General features: G+C 44.7%; 1 protein-coding gene across 1 annotated transcript in view; it reads left to right on the plus strand.

The window, feature by feature from the left end:
- The first annotated feature begins 600 nt into the window (after nt 1-600).
- The window catches only part of ANXA2 (annexin A2), a 44011-nt gene continuing 25331 nt past the window's right edge, over nt 601-19280 (plus strand). Inside the window, exons 1-3 of the mRNA XM_042988735.1 lie at nt 601-701; nt 12020-12078; nt 15213-15312. Of these exons, the coding sequence (XP_042844669.1) occupies nt 12031-12078; nt 15213-15312 (148 nt within the window). The 5' untranslated portion in view covers nt 601-701; nt 12020-12030. The remainder of the gene's footprint in view (nt 702-12019; nt 12079-15212; nt 15313-19280) is intronic.

Genomic DNA, 19280 nt, shown 5'->3' on the forward strand with positions numbered 1-19280 from the left:
CCCGCTCCTCCCACCCCAACCCTGGCTCCGGGCCCGACTTCCCGCTGCGAGGCCCCGGAGAGCCAGTCTTTGCAGGGCAGAACCCGGCGGATCGCCCGCCCCACTCTCCTCCCGGGAACTGCTGGTCAGAGGTTAAGCTAATATGTTTGCAGACGGTAACGGAGAGCTTGAGCTGGATGCCAACGGCCCCGTTGAGGGGAATCCCGATTTATGTTTCTTGGAACAATTCTTCCTTCCTTCCATTGCACTGATGCCTAAAAAAAAAAAAAAAGAAAAAGAAAGAAAGAAAAAGTGACTTAACCAAGCTCCAAGCCTACTAAAGACTTGCTAATTTATTAACTTAAGCCAGGGCTGGGACTCGACGTGGCGCTAAAAAAGTAAAAGGAGGGAAGAAGAAACGAGCTGATACGTGGGCCTCAAGGAAGCCTCATTGGTGTTTTAATGGAGGGCAGGGCCGTGGGCGCGGGGGCAGCTCCCGCGTGGCGCTGCTCCGGAACGTTCCTGGGCGAGGCCGCCCCAGTGGGCGGGCGGGGTCGGGGAGGGTGAGTCACCCGGACTCCGGGTGGGAGCGGGCCGGGGGAGGCGGGGCGGGGCGGGCCTCGCCTGCACCGCGAGGATGTGGCGGCTATAAAAGCCCCACCCAGGGCAGCCAGCTCTGCTGCACAACTGGGGACGCTCGCTGCTCTCGGCGCCCGGCCCAGGTAAGCGGGGCGCGCCCCGCCCGCCCGCTATGGCCCCGGGGCCGCCGCGCTAGCGGGGCGGGGAGGAGCGGAAAAGGAGGCAGACGGCCTGGCAAAGAGGCTTGGGCCACGGGAACGGCCTCGGGAGGCCGTCCAGGAGAGGGGGCTGGAGGGACGGTCCGCACGAGGTGGAGAGCGGCGCAGTAGCAAGGTGGTCTGGGCAGGGGTGAGGGGGACCAGTTGCGCCCCGGCGTTGGGGGTGCGGGGCAGAGGGAGGGGGTCGGGTATCCCCCCCGCAGTGCTCCCTGGAAGCTTGGAGAGGGGCGCCAGGGAGGGGAGCGGAGGGAGGCCCTACATTCCAGACGCGCCGGGCGCAGGCGGTGGGCAGGGTGTGGCTGCTCGGGTAGCCTCGGCTCCCAGGCGGGGCGGTCTGGGGGGCATTTCCCTCCACGTTTAATAAAAGCTTTACGGCCATCTAGAAAGTAACCCCCAGCAGTTTCAAGTTACTTTACTTGAAAAACAAAACAAAACCTCGCCTTTGTGGAACTTGTACCGACCCGAAGGAGGAAAGCAGCTGGCGGGGGGGGGCGGTTTGGGGTGTGGGAGTTTGTAGTAGCAACCTCTCTACCCGATAACACGAAACAAAGAAGGAAAAAAAAACTCAGCTTATTCTCCTTTGCCTAGATTATCTTGTAGGAGAGCAACTTTTGATTTCATTGTTATCTGGAGAGTATCTTGGTTGACCATTTTTTGCGTCAGGAAGTAAGTGTCCCCCAAGCTTGGGGGAAGGGAAGGAAGAGGGTTGTCCTTGACTGTTACTCCCGGTGATGCAGCAGTGAGTCAGGGACCAGGATACAGAAAAGGGCGTGGCCCCCTGGGCTGCTCCAGGCAGCTGGGAGGCCGGTCTCAGCCCCTGGAGCGGAGGGCTGGATTCCATCAACTGGCTGTTGAGAAGGTAGGGAGGAGGACATCAGTTTCCTTACCCATGAAAGTGGCTTCAGGATGCTCGCTCTTACCTACACAGGGTTATCATTGAAGATTAAAAAAAAAAAAAAAACACACATTCAAAAGTAAATATGTAAAGCATACTGAAAACACGAAGTGCCCCACAATTGCAGATTGTCACTTTTCGGTTAAGATTTGCCATTTTAATGCTGTGGGTATTCTGAATCTAAAAGAGCAGTGGCTTCATGGGTACAAATGGTCTTTACCTAAAGCCATAAGATCCTAGAGTCAAGGAGTCTGGGCCCCTGAGCTTAGACTGACTCTACTGATGGATTCTGTCCAAAAGTGGGTTCTGCTGTGCTGGTCTGGAACTTGGAGATTTAGAATGCAGAATGCACTTTCTCATTGAAACAATGTTAGAGAGGTGCTTAGGTTCCTCATTAACATGGATTGTATCTAAATTCTGTACTGATAGTACATGCTTAATTTGGTGGCGGGTGATGGTGAGGAGGAAAGGTGGGAGGATAAAGGAGGGTATGTGGGTAGGAAGAATAAATCACTGAAATGTCATTCTGGAACTTTCCTTAATTTTAAGGTTGGCCCTGATTAATTATTTTAATTGGAAAATTAGATCTTTGCCCCCTCTCACCCCCCAATTTGTTTTTTTTTCACCTACCTCCTGTGTCCTTAGTGCCCCCCTTCTCTGACATATTGCAGAAGCCATTAGGCTTATCCAGTCCTGTCTTCCCACATCAGTGTACTTACACCCAGCTAGAGACTACCAAATTGAACCAGTATTTATGAAGTTAAGAGTGGTTGGTGATCCTGAAATCCTCAGCAACCCAAAGGAGTTGTATTATTTAAAAACCAAGAAAAGCTTGTTAACCTAAACACATCTATGCTTTATAAAGTTAGAGGCTATGGAATTAAGGAACCGCATAATTACAACATTCAGGCGTTGTGAGGGAAGATCCCAGATGGGGCCAGGTTCAGAGAGGCAACCCTGGAGAGGAGTCCTCTGGCCTGTGACATTAACACATTTCAGTTTAGCACTTCTCTTTCTTCTGAGTCCATCTCTTATCTAGATGCTTCAGGGGTTTCTCCAAAAGTATCCATCACATCTGTAGTAAAAGGGTGTGACCATCAATGTGCATTTTTGTGATTTGGAGACTTCCTGGATTTTGTAATTTCCCACAGAGCCAAACAGCCTATCTGTGGCAAATGCCCAGGAAATACTGCTTGCTCACTGGCTTTGATTAGGTTCTTGGTCTTGGATTGCATCTCAGTATTTAACATTTTGTGTCTTTCAGCTATTAAAGGACTGTATTGATTGACATTATGCTGGCTCTCACGGCCATTAGTTTCCTGACTAATTTCTGATTTAAGTAGTTTTCTGGGCAAGGTAGGTAGCCTTCTATAATTGTTATTGATTTTGAGGGCTGTAGGCTCTTTCTGCACCGTCGGAACTGGAATCTTGCACTAACACACTCTTGCAGGCTGTGGGCCTGCAGAAGCATTTTTTGTTAATGGAGAGTGGGCGGGTCATAAAAAGGAGTCCCAGGGTCTCCTGGGCTGCTTTGAACATCCATTCATTCCACAGCATTTATTATGCATCTATTATGTTCTACTCACAGGTATAGGTACTGGGTATAAAAGACTGAACAAACCAGACAAAAACCAAACAAATAAAACCAAAACAAACTCTGCTCTTAAGACTCCAAGTCTGGCAGGAAGTGAAAGAAAACAGACAAAATAAGTGAATTATATAGATAGTAGTTGGATTTTGAACTTTACATTTTCCCAAATGAATATTTAGTTTCCAAACTTGGTGAAAGCTCATTTCCCCTTTAATCCAGCTGTTCCACAAACCTGAGCATCATATTTAGCTTGCCTGTGGCAGTGACCTTTAAAGTTATAGTGACTTAACCTGCCTTCTGGATTTGATTGTTAGAATTAAATAGAAATGGAATCCTCCTCTTTTTTCTTTTTTTGCACAAAGGACTCCACCTCCCTCATTTTCCCTGGTGCCACACCCAGTTCTAGTTAGAGGCTACATCAGGAAATTCCAGTTCTTTAAAAAAGTTCTTTCCACCCGTTCACTGGTATACTTTTCCTTCTGTTGCCAGAGACAGTCTCCATCTCTTTTGTTGGGAAGCAGGTCATCAGTAGGGGTCAGGAGATGCCCAGGCTTGTTTTGAGTGACTCCACTGAGATTACCTCTGAATCTCCCTTCTGGGGTACACCCTGAAACTTTAAGTCCTCTGCTCTCAGTCTTATGAGAGAGAAGTCAGTAGCATCCAAGTAGTCTGAGTTCTAATCCCAGTTTTGGTGTGGGAAGTTCGACTCAAGGGAGTGGCTGTGATCTAGAGTCCTTGCTCTTTGTCTCCTGGCCACACCCAGTGTGCACACTCTTAACCCAGAGGGAATGGGAGTCCAGAGGCCACTTGCAGGTCCTCGTTTCCACCTCCTTCCTTACATTCCATGCTGTAGGAGATGCAGGTTACATTTCCACATTGTCTAGGGGACAGAGCTAGAGCCCAAGTGACCCTAACAGCACAGAGGTAGGGTGCTGCGGGTTGGAAGGGGCTGTATGTCAAGACAAGAAGGAGGCTGCCCCTGAAGTGATCTGCCAGGCTTTGAGAAGATTTGCACAGAAGCTGGCCGCTTAAGCATCCAGCTCAGAATATATGGAACTGGAACTGCATTTGGGATGTTTAGTCTGAAGGAGAGAAAGAAGACTGAGCAAGAGTGCATTGAAATAGGAGACATAAGTTGGAAAGACCCAGTGTGTGTAAACCATCCGTAAGTGCGATTGAACGCCAACTGTTAGCTAGGCACTGCGCTCAGACCTGTGAGGAAACAGAAGTGAATGTGACAAACCCTATGAGCAGATACAATGGAAGACCACCTTCATATACAGGAGACAGGAGCACAGGGCAGGGAGAGGTGCAGGAGAAAAGTACATGATTTTTTGTATCCTGAAATCTCATGAGGATGTCAGCTGATCAAGATTGGGTGTTCCCAGAGGAGGGAACTTGAAGAACTTGGGCATAGACGTAGTAGAACTGTGCTCAGTGTATTTGGGGAAGGATTACCAGTCCAGTGTGACTGCAGTGCTAGGGGTGTGTGCGTGTGTGTGTGTGTATGTGTATACACACACATATGTATTTGTATGCGTGCATTCGTGTGGGGCTGTGTAGGAGATATTTATGGAAAGGTAGGTAGAGTTCAGAGTCAAGATCTTGAATGCTGAGTTTAGACTCTTTCCTGTAGGCATCAGGACCCCATTAGAAATATAATAAGTGGGTCATAAAACATTGAAATTGAACTGTAGATGTGCAGGCCTTGATTTCCCAACCCTGAAAGTGTTTCATGCCAGCTGACTTCATTCTTCCTGCCAGTTTCTTTCCACCCACTCCAAACCCACGTCAGGGGACTGACAGAGAATCTCTGAGAACAGGAGGCTGCCACGTAGGTCTGTAGGTAGCAAACAGACACATCCTGATACAGGTCTGGCAGCAAACGAGCAAGCCAGAGCAAGTGCTGTTGTGTCCGCCCTGCTCAGTTAGATCAAGGCCACTGGGCAGAATTCCAGGATTTCTGCGGAATGACTTGGCCCTGTGACTCAGGCATTGATCAAGACCGTAAAACCAAGGAGAAAAGTATGTGTTTTCAGGAATGTTCTCTTCAGTAGAGATGCTTTGGGGTGGTGGGGTGAAGAGTGGACGGAGTACAATATGAATTCCACGCCCAGCCCCACTCATGCATTCCTCCTCCCCACTTTTGGTTTAAAATCCCAGTCTGATCCTGTGGACCTGGAACTCTGCACAGGAAAGGTTTTGGTCGGGAAACGCAACTCTCCACACTCCCAACCCCACACATTTTCGCTTTAAAAATCCTCATTTGTATCATCCAGTTCCTGATTGATTCATCATGGTTGCTAGGGCTGTGTTTTGTGGCAACACATCAACATGCCACGTAAAAACTGTAAAGTGGGTGTGTCCACGAAACTGCTGGTTTATACTCAGATTTCAGATTTGTGCAGACCAGCCCTGTTGCAACATGGTTTTGTTTGTTTGTTTGTGTGAATTAGTATTTGGGTTTTCTGGAGCTGGTTCCTAATTCCTTGTAGTAGGACTTGTTTTTGATTTGTAGTGTTGACTCTTGGGTTTGCTTTGTCTGTTTCAACTTTTTTTTGTTTGTTTTTTGCAAATTTTGTTTTAATTTTCTTTTTATGGGAATAGTTAAACCTGTTTCACTTGTACCATTTTTATTACTGCATGTTTGAAGTGAAACAGTAAAATATTTTTAAAAATGTAGGGTTTTTTTAAAAAAACAAATCCTTAAGTATCTTTTTTTAATAATCTTTTTTACTTGTTTTGAGAGAGAGAGAACATGAGCAGCAGAAGGGGGGCAGTGAGAGATGGGGACAGAGTATCTGAAGTGGGCTTAGCCAGAGAACCCAGTGTAGGGCTCCAACTCAAGAACTGTGAGATCACGACCTGAGCCGAAGTTGGAGGAAGTTGGAGGCTTAACCGACTGAGTCACCCAGGCGCCCCCTTAAGTATCTTTAAGACAGTCCTTATGTTAAATGTAAAAGATTGTTTTTCGACAGCTGCACAGATTTCATTTTTTTTTTAAATTTTTTTAACGTTTATTTATTTTTGAGACAGAGAGAGACAGAGCATGAACAGGGGAGGAGCAGAGAGAGAGAGAGACACAGAATCTGGAACAGGCTCCAGGCTCTGAGCCGTCAGCACAGAGCCTGACGCGGGGCTCGAACTCCCGGACCGTGAGATCATGACCTGAGCTGAAGTCGGACGCTTAACCGACCAAGCCACCCAGGCGCCCCTGCACAGATTTCATTAATGTCTGGCTTTGTACTCTAAGAGCTTTTCCAGTCAGGCAGTTAACTGTCTTCTTTCATTAATATTTTCAAGGCCAGAGGAAAAAACTGTTCCCTTTATGGCTGGGGCAGGGAGGGGCACGGTGAGTCTGTGTTCTCACCCCGGTGGTGAATTATTTCAGACTTGTTTGAAGTAGGTGTGGCTCTTTCAGTAAGTCACTCTGTACCTCTCCAGTTATTTTCTTAAACGAAGAAACTTTACCTGATAAAGAGCCATTTTAATGATCTTGTCTCGTCAGCCAGCCCTTCCCTGGGAATGGAAGGTACTGGTGCGTGCAGATCCTAACTCACCAACAGATGGTATTTGCTGACTTTTTTTTCCCTTCTGTTTTACAAGTTGAAACCAGTTGGAGATCTGGGTGAGGTCAAAGTGCTGGAAAGAGTGATGCAGACTGCCATTTTCATGTTCTGTAAGAAGTCTGCCAGGCAAGGAGTGGTTGTTCTGCTTTTAAAACACTTCAGAATTTTTACACCGTGATGTGGAATAGGTGAGAGTGGATTTGTCTCATGGCTTGTAGACTTCATTTTATTCTCAAAGCACTAGGTAAACTAAGGCAGAGCTTAAGTAAGAAAATTCAGCCTCCAGGGGCACCTGGGTGGCTCATTTGGTTAAGCTTAGTCTGACTCTTGATTTTGGCTCAGGTCATGATCTCACGGTTGTGAGACTGAGCCCCACGTCAGGGCTTAAGAGTCTGTCTGTCTGTGTGTCTCTCTCCTCTCCCTCCCCTTCTGCATCCCCCCTGCACCACCCCCTCCCCCCCAAAAAATTCAGCCTCCACAGCAAATGTTGTGGTGAACAGATACTACAAGCATTGGTGAACAAATCACTTTGGCTTTCTGGCTCTCCAGTATTTCCACAGCCAATCTTAATTTTGCACCATTCAGAATCCAATATTTTAGGCCCCGCACAGGATACCACATTAGACATGTTTTAAACCTGTCCTCTTGGTTCTCCCACCACCCAGGGATAGACCGTCTCTTCCATTTCTTCTCCCTAGCCTTTCCCCCATGTTTCTCTGGTTGGAACCTTCCCGAGTGAATGCTGTTCTCCATCTAGTCAGTACCTCACCAGAAAACTCTTACCTGATCTCACCCTTATTACTTTTATCTTTCTCTCTGCCTGAGTCTTAGTCTTTGGAATGAAGAACTGTTGTGAAGTTGCAAAGGTGAAGGCCCAAGAGTCAGAGGACCCAGATTCTGGCCCTGCCTCCATTCTCATTAGCTGAGTAACTTGGGCTTATGTCTCAGGTGTCTCACTGGGGCAGGAAGGGAAGAGAGCTGGAAAGCCCTGCGGGGGTGGAGTCTGCATTTCACAGTTTTGTGTGTGTCTGTCATAGCCCTCAGTGAGTGCAGACCAAGTGTGTGCTTGCCAGGGGTTTATTGATTATTTGCACGTTACCCGTGTTTGTAACCTACAGTAGCACTACCAAGACTTTCTCTGCTTTCAAGAGTAGCACTACACTGGCACATTCTCATCAATCAAACGTACTATGCTAACTGATGTTTTAACAAGCATCATAAGTGGCAAAGCCGACTGTTTCTTCTAGTGACTAGTCAGTTGTTCACAAAATGGCTTTGCGTTGCCAGGGGATCGGATGAAGAAACAAGGGCCATGTTTTATTTGTAAGGTGAAAATGTATTTGTTATTAAGCTTGTATGAAATAGGAAATATTTATTGGATAGAAAAGAACTTGCATTGAGTTATAGCAAATGTCATGGATATTGTTTTGTGGTTATTGTGATCATTTTGCTTTTTCTGCAGAATGGCTATAAATAATACAAATATAAATGTTAATTATGCCAAATACCAACTCATTTCTAAAAGTTTATTTAGCATCTAGAGTGTGCAAGGCACTCTTAAATTTGCGGGGGATCAAGACTCGATGAGGAAGATGAGGTAAAACATACTCCCTGCCACTCTGAATGGTACTTAGGCATTTGCCATTTGAATACTTGGTACATGCAGGAACTCAGTCAGTACGTTTTGCTCAGCAAAGAAGTCTGGTGGCATCAGAAAGTGCTTTTGGCATTGAAAGGTGGGAGAGAGCATGTGGGAAGGCAGCTACAGCCACCCCATTAGCAGATGCCAGAGTAGTGGTAACTTCAGGAATGGGTATTGTCTCCATAACTAGAAAAAGAGGTAAAGGTAAGGGTATGGGGGAGGAAGCAGGCATCAGGGTGCTGTGGATGAAAGGAGTACAGTGTTTGGGGAGAAGCAAGTAACTATTGGGCTCAAGTCCACTTTTCCTGGGGAGTACATAGAGGGCACTGAAATGGAGTTTCTGTGCCAGTCTTTGAGGGCTGCACCAAGCTGGAATAAGAGAATACCATTGAAGGATGGGTTTTTAACTATGTCAACAGGACGAAATAGAAGAATTTTATTTTTTAAAAAATGTTTATTTTTCAGAGGCGGGGAGAGGCAGAGAGAGGGGGACAGAGGATCTGGAGTGGGCTCTGTGATGACAGCAGCTAGCCCGATGGGCTCAAACTCACAAACCAGACTCAAACTCAGGAACCTTGAGATCATGACTTGTGCCAGAGTTGCACCCTTAACTGACTGAGCCACTCATGTCCCCAAGAATTTAATTGATAGTAGCGTGTAGGATTGATTTGATGAAAGAACAGCACAACTGTGGACGATAAAATGGAGATGAAGCTTTGTGGCGCTTAAAAAAAATCCTATATTCTGGCTCTCCTCAATGTGTTGTGGCTGTGGGAGAAGAATTAACAGGAATGGAGAGTGTATATCAGATTGCCTTTGACTTATACGGTAACGAGGGTCCCACGTGGGACAAGCTTAGGCAGCTGTTTGCAAAGTCAGTGCTCATGGCTGGAAAGGCAACTTAGAGGAAGAACTATGCAATAAAAACTTACTGTGCCTCTGTGGTTGAGATTCTCTAAACATCAGAACCAATGTGAGGTAACTGATTTAAGAAAGAAGTGGACTTTAATCCATACTTCTCTGTGAGGAGAAACAATTCTGTCTGCAAGTCTGACTTAGCGGTCCTCTGTTCAGGGTTTTGCTTTTCTTTCGGTGTTTTTATTTCTTAGCTGTTTACGGTTGGGACTAGAATTCTTCCAGGTGAGTGACAACAGTTCATCCCTTACTGCAGACCTATTGCAGTTCTGACTAAGCCTCAGGGGTGGTAGTCAAGGTCAGGATTGGGTGGTTAGTGTCCTAGGGAATTCTGCTTAGGTGATTCTCAGGCTGATGGATACTGGTGATACCCTCTGGAATGTTTCTTGCCACAAGTAGAAGTAGGAGATTTCCTGCTCTATCAAGGCAGACTCAAACTTGTTTGTCTTGACAAGAAATCTCAAACTTGGTTTTCCAGTAACCTGGCTACTGCAGACGTTTTTGGACTAGGATTGGACCATGGCACCATGGGATCCTTTAGACCAGTGCTGCCCAACAGAAATAGAATGTGAGCTGCACATGCAACTGTAAACTTTCTAGTAGCCACGTTTAAAAAAAAAAGGAAAAGAAACAGGTGAAATTAAATTTAGATCATGTATTTGGTGGAACCCAATGTACCTAACATATCATAAATACGATATATAATTAATATAAAAAAACAAAGATATTTTCTATTCTTTTTCTCATAGTAAGTCTTCAAAATCCAGGGTGTAGTTTACACTTAGAGCACATCTCACCTTGGACTGGACAGTTTTCAAATGCTTGAAAGCCGGGTGTGGCTGGCAGCCACTGTTTTGGACAGTTCCGTTAGAGATGCATGACCACCCATCCCAGCATGGCATATTTGTTACAACTGATGAACCTACCTTGACATATCACTGTCATTCCAAGCCCATAGTTCACGTTAGAGTTCACTCTTGGTACTATACATTCTATGGGTTTTGACAAATGTATAGTGGCTACCATTACAGTATCATACACAGTAGTTTCGTGGCCCTAACAATCCTCTGTTCATCCCTCCCTCTTTTCTAATTCCTGGCAACCACTGATCCTTTTACTGTCTCCTTTGTCTTGCCTTATCCAGACTGCCATTTTGGAATCATACCATGTCATTGGAATCCTACCATGTGCGTAGTAGGTAGCCCTTCAGACTGGCTTCTTTCACGTAGTAATATGCATTTAAGATTCCTCCATGTGTGTTCATGGCTTCATAGGTCATTTCTTTTCAGTTCTAAATAATATTCCATTGTCTGGGTACCACAGTTTATTTATAGAGCAAGACTTTTTACAGTCAGGATTCTATCCCAGTGGTGGGACATATTTGCGGGTGGGGTGTCTGAGGGCTGAGGGAGTGGGGGTACTTGGAATAGCGGTGGTTTTCTTGAAGACAGAGGGGTGGGCTAGGAGAGAGCTCAGGATGAAAATCTTGCAAAAATATATCTATAAGCACAAATAATGGTGAATCCTCTTTTATTACATTTCTTACACCTCCACCCAACACAGAGCCTGGCACCTGCTTTTCGTCCAAAGTGTTGAGAAGAGTTAACAAATGTGTGTGCCAAACACTGCCTCCAAGCCAGTTTTATGAAGATACTTAGACCGTGCTAACTGTTGGAAGAGAATGGAAAGTAGGATTTGCATAGGCATAATTTCCTTGATCAAAGAATATTAAGCACAGAGAGATCAAAGAGAACGTTGCTGTAATTCAATTGTCGATCCCACTGTTTCAGGATACAGCTCTGCTCTGTTTTCTTTATTTTGGGATGATGGTGCTAAATGACCTCTCTTGTCTCAGTTGAGATAAATTTCCTGCTACTTGGGCACTTTTCATTGGCAGAGGTTGGTGTATCAATTCCGAGAACTGTGTGATTGCAAAGCTGGAAAGCCAATTCATCAGGCTATAGTGTCACAGCCCGATTAAGTGTATTAACTGGAAGATGACTTCATTTGAGCCATTTTGAATCTTAAATACAAGGATCAGTCTGTTATGGAATGAGTTAATGTTAGAAAATCTGTCCATTGTCTTTTTCATAAACAGTTTAATATCTTCTAAACATCAGTGAGCTAAGAAAATAATTATGGATAGTAATAAGTATGGACAGAATGGGCCAGTGTGCAAATGCTATTGATTTCAGGCCACACTCATGGTTTTCAGGTCCTTTTCAATAGGTTAAATTACTGGTGAGAAATACAGAAGCAGTGGCTGGTTTGACAAGCTTATCACTTTTTATGAGAAGTGGAAGACTCAGTTTTATCCTGTTTGAACAGGTTGCATTAGCCTTGGGGAGCATTATGTTTTTATATTCACAAATCAGTCTCCCCAGGTTCTGTTTACACAGAACAGGAGAAAGACTGGCTACTTCTGTAGTCCATCCCAAATCTAAGGCATACCATCTCCCAGCTTTAATTTGCCCAGTCATAAGATAGGAATTGAATCTATTTGCAAAAATTACTCTAATATCCTCAGATGAAATGGTCCAAGAAATAGAGATTAGTATAATGAATCACTGCGCTTCAGGGGAAAGGAAAGCCTCTCCATAAATATTTTCTTGTTGTACTTTTTTTCCCCAGCTTCTTTCAAAATGTCTACTGTTCACGAAATTCTCTGCAAGCTCAGCTTGGAGGGTGATGTAAGTATATCATTTTCACTTTGTGTAATTTTTGCAAATTGGACATCTCTCTGGATAACTGTGCTACTCTCCTTCCTTGTGCATCTAGGGAAAATGAGGACAAAATACAGACAGTCATTCCCCGTCTTTGTTCCCCTTTCCTTCCCTGTTACTTTTGCTGTTCCTAGTAGTTCAATTTGATAGAAATGTTATGGCACTAGAAACTTTTTGGGCATCACATTAAAATTGAACATACACTAGTGACATTGGAGTGGCTGGAGTTTTACCTTGCTATATACTTAGCATGGCAATGGTAGTAATTGTTATGATGATACATGTCTTTTAATGTCATGCCCTGGCATTTTATTAATGACTGTCATAAGCTACAGCCATCTTGAAAATGATCCTTGTGTGTTTTGGACTTCTTACGGTGTACAGGAAGTTGTTCTAGACAAGGACTTAGACGTTTGTTATTTTTTTAAAAAATTTTTTAATGTTTATTTATTTATTTATTTATTTATTTTTTCAACGTTTTTTATTTATTTTTGGGACAGAGAGAGACAGAGCATGAACGGGGGAGGGGCAGAGAGAGAGGGAGACACAGAATCGGAAACAGGCTCCAGGCTCCGAGCCATCAGCCCAGAGCCTGACGCGGGGCTCGAACTCACGGACCGCGAGATCGTGACCTGGCTGAAGTCAGACGCTTAACTGACTGCGCCACCCAGGCGCCCCAATGTTTATTTATTTTTGAGAGAGAGAGACAGAGTGAGAGCAGGGGAGGGGCAGAGACTGAGACACAGAATCCAAAGCAGGTTCCATGCTCTGAGCCGTCAGCACAGAGCCCAGCCTGGGGCTCAAACCCACGAATCGTGAGATCATGACCTGAGCCAAAACCAAGAGTTGGACGCTTAACTGACTGAGCACCCATGTGCCCCAATAGTGTATATTTTTAACCTTTCCTCTTGGAACTTGTGCACACTGTTGTTGGCAACACTTACAAGCTGCATGTTGAGCTCCAGACAAGTCCAAGAGCTAACTAATTTATTCCTTAATGGATCTGATCATTAGATTATTTTTAGTATCAGATTTCAGAAGTTGGCTTCTCATGTAGCCTTTAGTATGATGCATTTCTCTGTGTGGAGAGATGGGCCTCCAATAGAAAATGTCATACATATCCCCCATATTTTAATGTTTTTTACTTTAGAGAGAGACAGAGCGCAAGCAGGGGAGGGGCAGAGAGAGAGGGAGACACAGAATCCATAGCAGGCTCCAGGCTCTGAGCTGTCAGCACAGAGCCTGATGCAGGCCTCGAACCTGCAAATTGCGAGATCATGACCTGAGCCGAAGTCGGCTGCTCAACTAACTGAGCCACCCAGGGGCCAATTTCCCCCATATTTTGAAGGAAGAAAAAAAATCACTTTTCCTCAATAATTTGATTTTCAAACAAGTGGATTTTACAGGTAATAGGTTCAATTATCCATTTAGTTTTGTTTCCAGAAAATTTATAAATTATTTATAACTTTTCCCTACTCACTGTTGTTTTTGGAATAAGACAACATAGGACCTGAGAAATAAAGCCTTATATGATATGGCTCAATGACCAGACTGCTTGCCTTTGGAAATAATTGATGTAAATAATTGATTGTTTATTGTTAATAATGTTTTAATAATCTAATAATAATAATAACCTAATAATCTAAGATGTTCTTCTTAGATTTCCAAACACATTTTATAGCCACCATAATAAATGTATTACTTCAGAATAGCATTTGTCCTTACCTTTTCCTGAATGTATGTTTCATTTCCATTGATATAATCTTACGGGAGTGTTGAGGAAAATTAGATGGAAAATACTTTAAGAATCCATTGTGTTTCAGAGTTTTAAATATTAAATGGATTCAGTATTTGGCCAAGATGATCACAAGTACATTTTGAAATACTCTGTCCAGTCTTGAACTTAGATTTCTGGTTTGCCTTGGGAGACATTTGAGAGGATGGCATCATAGTTACTTACCTGTAAAACCTCACTGCTAATAAAACCAAGTGACATGGGTGCTGGGATGCCTCATAATGTGTTGCCCGTGGGTGGAAAGGTAAGTCAGGGCACTTCGGTCTGGGACTCTTCCCAGAAACCGAAGCAAGGCAAAGTCATCACATCACGATGGCTATTATGTACTTGGGGTAAGTGGTGGCGATGGACTAGTCTTGATGTTGAAGGTGGATGGTTCCACTGACAGCATAAACCAGTGTCCGTCTTCTTTTGCTTGTCCTTTGCTTTGGGACCAGGTAGCAGGGAGGAAAGCTCCAAGAGCTCTCAAGGAAGGAGAGAAGTTAACGCTTTGGAAGGAAGTGATGTAGATGCACTCTACTGTCCTTCCCTCAGTCTGGGGTGGTGGGGTGGGGTGGGTGGGAGTGGGGCCATCAGATCATTGGAAAAGGGAGAGGGTATTGTTTAAAAGGCGATAAGAAAATAAGAAGAGTGGTAGGCATAGGGTTCAAGGCATAGTGTTAAAGATAGCAGAGGAGAGGGAACGGAGAGAGAGAGGAGCAGGAACTTGGTGAGCAGAAAGAGGTTGTGGGCCGTGAGGCCTGACCACCTTAGTGCTATGGCTTCCCTCGCTTATCTGATAGTCTAAAATAAACAGGCCAGCATTTTACATTTACATTTTAAAGAATTGTGAGCCCAGTGTTACAGGCCCAGTGGAAATTCATATGCCTGTAGCAAAAACTTGGCTAAACACACTTGTCATTCAGGCATTACCACATTTTCAGCTTGTTTCACATTGTTGCTGGCCTAGTTTAATGCTTTCCAAAGCCTTACCAGATAAACGCCCAGTAACATGGGAATAGGCCTAAGCTGAGAGCCAGGAGGCCCAATTTTGGGTTGTGTGCTTTTGAGTGTGCACCAGAAATAGGGTAAGTGGAAATAGACGGTGTATTCTAAAGTAGCTGAGCCTTTCAAGACAAATTCTCATTAGAAATGATGAAGTTTCTTATCCTCTGTGTGATGGGCACATTGATACTTCCCTAGTTACCTAGTTTACGAATGATTTGAATTGTTTAAAGAAACAATGGAAAAAAGTCCATTTTAGGGCTGTTTCAGCTGGAGGGTTTGAAATGTTTATGACTTGAGTGTGTTTGTCTTTCAACCTCAGCACTCCACTCCCCCAAGCGCATACGGGTCGGTCAAAGCATACACCAATTTTGATGCTGAGCGTGATGCTCTGAACATTGAAACGGCCATCAAGACCAAAGGTAGGTGACTTTTGTCTTCCTCTTGTCAGGCTCTGATTGAGGCATTTTTGTTGTCTCTTCATTCTCCCTCAAATCTCCATATACTGCCCATTTGAAATTGTCATCGAGCCTTGATGGAGTGGATCTATGCCTTCCCCACTCCACCCCACCCCTCCTTCCCTCCCTCCCTCTTCCTTCCCCACTTTGAAGAGAAGACTTGAAACATGAGAAAGTATTTTAAGCAAGTAGCCCAGTAACATGCGAATAGGTGTAAGCTGAGAGCCATGAGGCCTGATCCCCTGCATGTGTGTTTTGGGCTCAACTCTTCACTTGGAGGCCTCAGCGCCTCTTTTATAAGGAAGAGGTTGGTCATGGTGATCCGAAAGAGCCTTTTTTTGTCCTGGATCCCCTTGAATTTTGTTACATTTGTTGGAAAAATGCTGGGAAATTTTTACTGCTTTGCTTTTAGATTGATCTAATGAACAAAAAATTCAGACCTTTTTTTTAACCCTATTAGTTACGCCCCTTCTTCTGCCTGGAGCTTGAATTAGAAAAGCTGTCAGAATGAGTGTTTCCTCAAGTTCTAGGATGAGTAAGAGAGGGCTGGGGGCATATGAGCTTCCCTTAGAAATACAGCAGATGAGGGGCGCCTGGGTGGCGCAGTCGGTTAAGCGTCCGACTTCAGCCAGGTCACTATCTCGCGGTCCGTGAGTTCGAGCCCCGCGTCAGGCTCTGGGCTGATGGCTCAGAGCCCAGAGCCCGCTTCCGATCCTGTGTCTCCCTCTCTCTCTGCCCCTCCCCCGTTCATGCTCTGTCTCTCTCTGTCCCAAAAATAAATAAAAAACGTTGAAAAAAAAAATTTAGAAATACAGCAGATGAAGCATTTAATTGGGCGGAGCTGAGCAAGAACTTGTTCAGGTCATCATCGTGCTGTTTTCTCTTCAGACTCTGGCTTATGTTAATGAAGCACGTGTCTTTGGGGCCCCCCCACCCCCCAAATCCCTGGAACATTGTGATTAGTGTGGTGATGCTTGTGATTCACTGCATTCTTCCCCCTTTTGGACAAAGCACTTCCTTTCCCTGAGGGGCTAGACTGAAATGTGGATGTGACCCAGCAACCAGAGCAGTTGCTGGTTCCTACCTGTGCTGATGAGTGGTTTTCTCTTCACAGTAGAGTGTTTTAACTTAGGGACACTCTTGTACAAGTTGCATTCAGGTCACTGACAGACTGGGAACTTCAAACAGGATTACCTAGGAACCTAAAACGAGGATGATCATATGACCTGGCTTATTTATGTCTACGTTATTTACTGATTGTGCCCCTTGTCACTCTCAGAATTGTTCTGTGGGATAAATTACATGGTCATCTTTCCTAAAACCTCAGAGAAACTGGTGACTTTGTTTCTAGAGACAGGATGGAGAGGAGAAAAATCTTTTACATCCTGTGGCTCTAACAGGACACAAGGATTTGCACCTTACGTTGTGTGAGGACACTGGGAACCTCCCAGAATGGCTGCCTGGACAACTGAAGGGAGAGTAAAGAAGCATCCAAATTAGACCTTTAATATGAGTCTTCTTTTCTTGATGCTTTTATTTATTTTTTTTTTTTTTCAACGTTTTTTATTTATTTTTGGGACAGAGAGAGACAGAGCATGAACGGGGGAGGGGCAGAGAGAGAGGGAGACACAGAATCGGAAACAGGCTCCAGGCTCCGAGCCATCAGCCCAGAGCCTGACGCGGGGCTCGAACTCATGGACCGCGAGATCGTGACCTGGCTGAAGTCGGACGCTTAACCGACTGCGCCACCCAGGCGCCCCTCTTGATGCTTTTAAATGACCATACTTGTCAAAGGCTGGATTGGGAAGTCAGGAAATCACTAATCAGAAAATGAGACTAAAATTTTCAGGCCTTGGGGCTCCCGGGGGACTCAGTCGGTTAAGTGTATGACTCTTGATTTCAGCTGAGGTCATGATCCCATGGTTTGCGAGATCCGAGCCCGTCGTCTGGCTCCCCACTGAGCACAGAGCCTGCTTGGGATTCTGTCTCTCTGCCCCTCCCCTGCGCATGTGCATGGGCATGCATGCACTCCAGTGGTCTCTCTCAAGATGAATAAATAAACAGTTAAAAAAAACTTGCAGGGCTAATCTCACCACAGACCTTTCTCTTCGCTGGAGCTGAAGTGTGTAATGGGTGAGTGCATGTTCCATTGTGGCTCACTTACCACCTTGGCTCTGCCACTAATTTACTAGCTCTCTGACTCCGGAAAAACACTTGACTTCCTTAAGCTTCAGTTTCCTCCTATAAAGTAGAGCTAATCAAAGTTACACTTCACACAGTTTTGGTGTTTTTTTCTTCTCCCCCAGTTGTTGTGAGGTATGAGTGGGGCCTGCCATAGAGACAGTGCTCAAAATGTGCAAAACATGTTACCTTAACACACAGGATCCGCTGTCCTAACACTCACCTTATCTCCCTATTTGGGTGTGGCTACATTCCTGGGGGTTCTTGACAGGCCACTGTAGAAACACACTGCACTCACCTAACAGTTAACTCATCTGACAAAGATGGTGCCTTTTACAAGCTTGAGACAAAGGCTGCTTTCATCCCTGCATGAGAAAGCTTCTAAGCACACTGGAATGTAAAGATTGTGCAAATGAACTCTGGTAACAGCTGAAACTCCCAGGGTAATAAAAATACCTTCAGGCCCTTTCTGCATTAGTAGGAAAATACTGTAGTTTCTAAACAGAAACGTCTGGAGGGCTAAGAATTGGATTCCTGCATTCCAGTTTGGTCAAGAGCAGCTGGCATCACTAATATGGTTGCCACCATTTATTGAGCGCTCATTATGGGAAGGCATTGCACCAGGCACTTTAGGAATGTTCTTCTTAGGTGAACTTCAAATTGATCCTGACATAGTGTTGTATCCTCTCGGATTTATGGGTGACACAATTTAGGGTTAACATGTTTCAGGTCTCTTGGCCTTGGTTCAGACTGGGGTTTGAACAGCTTTGTTCAGCCCCAGGCCTGTGTTCTTAAACACCCTGATCTCGTGCCACCCACCTGCAAGGATTGGACTTTTTTTCTTTGCCATAAGTTATTTTCAGACATGAAGAACATTTTGTAGATGGGATTCTATCGATATCGGATACCTGTCATATTTGTGGTCCAGGTTCAGATCCCCTGTCTTCTTCTCTTCCGGACTTAATGCCTAGTGATTCCACTTAGGACCACTTAATTGTTTACTTTTGGTACCTAGTAATTTTACCGAGTAACTGAATTTTCTTGTGTTAGTTCTCTTGGCCCCTTAAAATAATTTGTGGATTGTCAGTATGTTTGGGAACCTTAAATCCAGGAAACTATTGAGAAGAAAGGAAGTGATATTCATGTAGAGCTCAGTGTACCAAAGATGTTAATATCAGCATTAGTTATGGTGGTGAAAACCCCGGGTCTCTTCTAGTTGGAGAATGACTTAGTAAGTTGTGGTGACTCCTTCTGTGTTACATAGAATATCTGTAGAATGTCACAGAAATGTGAAAAATGAGATTTATGAGCAATTTTTACAGAGATACAGTTCACATACATACAATTCACCTATATTAAATGTGCAATTCAGTTTCTTAGTGTATTCACCGAGTTTTGCAACCATCACCAACATTTTAGAATGCTCATTTTAATTTTTTTTAAATGTTTACTTATTTTTGAGAGAGCGTGCGCCCGTGAGCGGGGGAGGGGCAAAGAAAGAGGGAGACACAGAATTCGAAGCGGCTCCAAGCTCCGAGCTGTCAGCACAGAACCTGACGCGGGGCTCAAACTCACCAACCGTGAGATCATGATCTGAGCCGAAGTCAAACGCTCAGCGAACTGAGCCACCCAGGAGCCCCTGGAATGCCCATTTTAACATACATTCACCTTAAAGGTGTCAGTTGTATAATTGATTCTTTTCCTCTATTGCACTTTCAGCACATTCCGTATTCTCCAAATTTGCTATGGTG

This window comes from Panthera tigris, chromosome B3 (assembly GCF_018350195.1).
Source record: "Panthera tigris isolate Pti1 chromosome B3, P.tigris_Pti1_mat1.1, whole genome shotgun sequence".
NCBI lineage: Eukaryota > Metazoa > Chordata > Mammalia > Carnivora > Felidae > Panthera > Panthera tigris.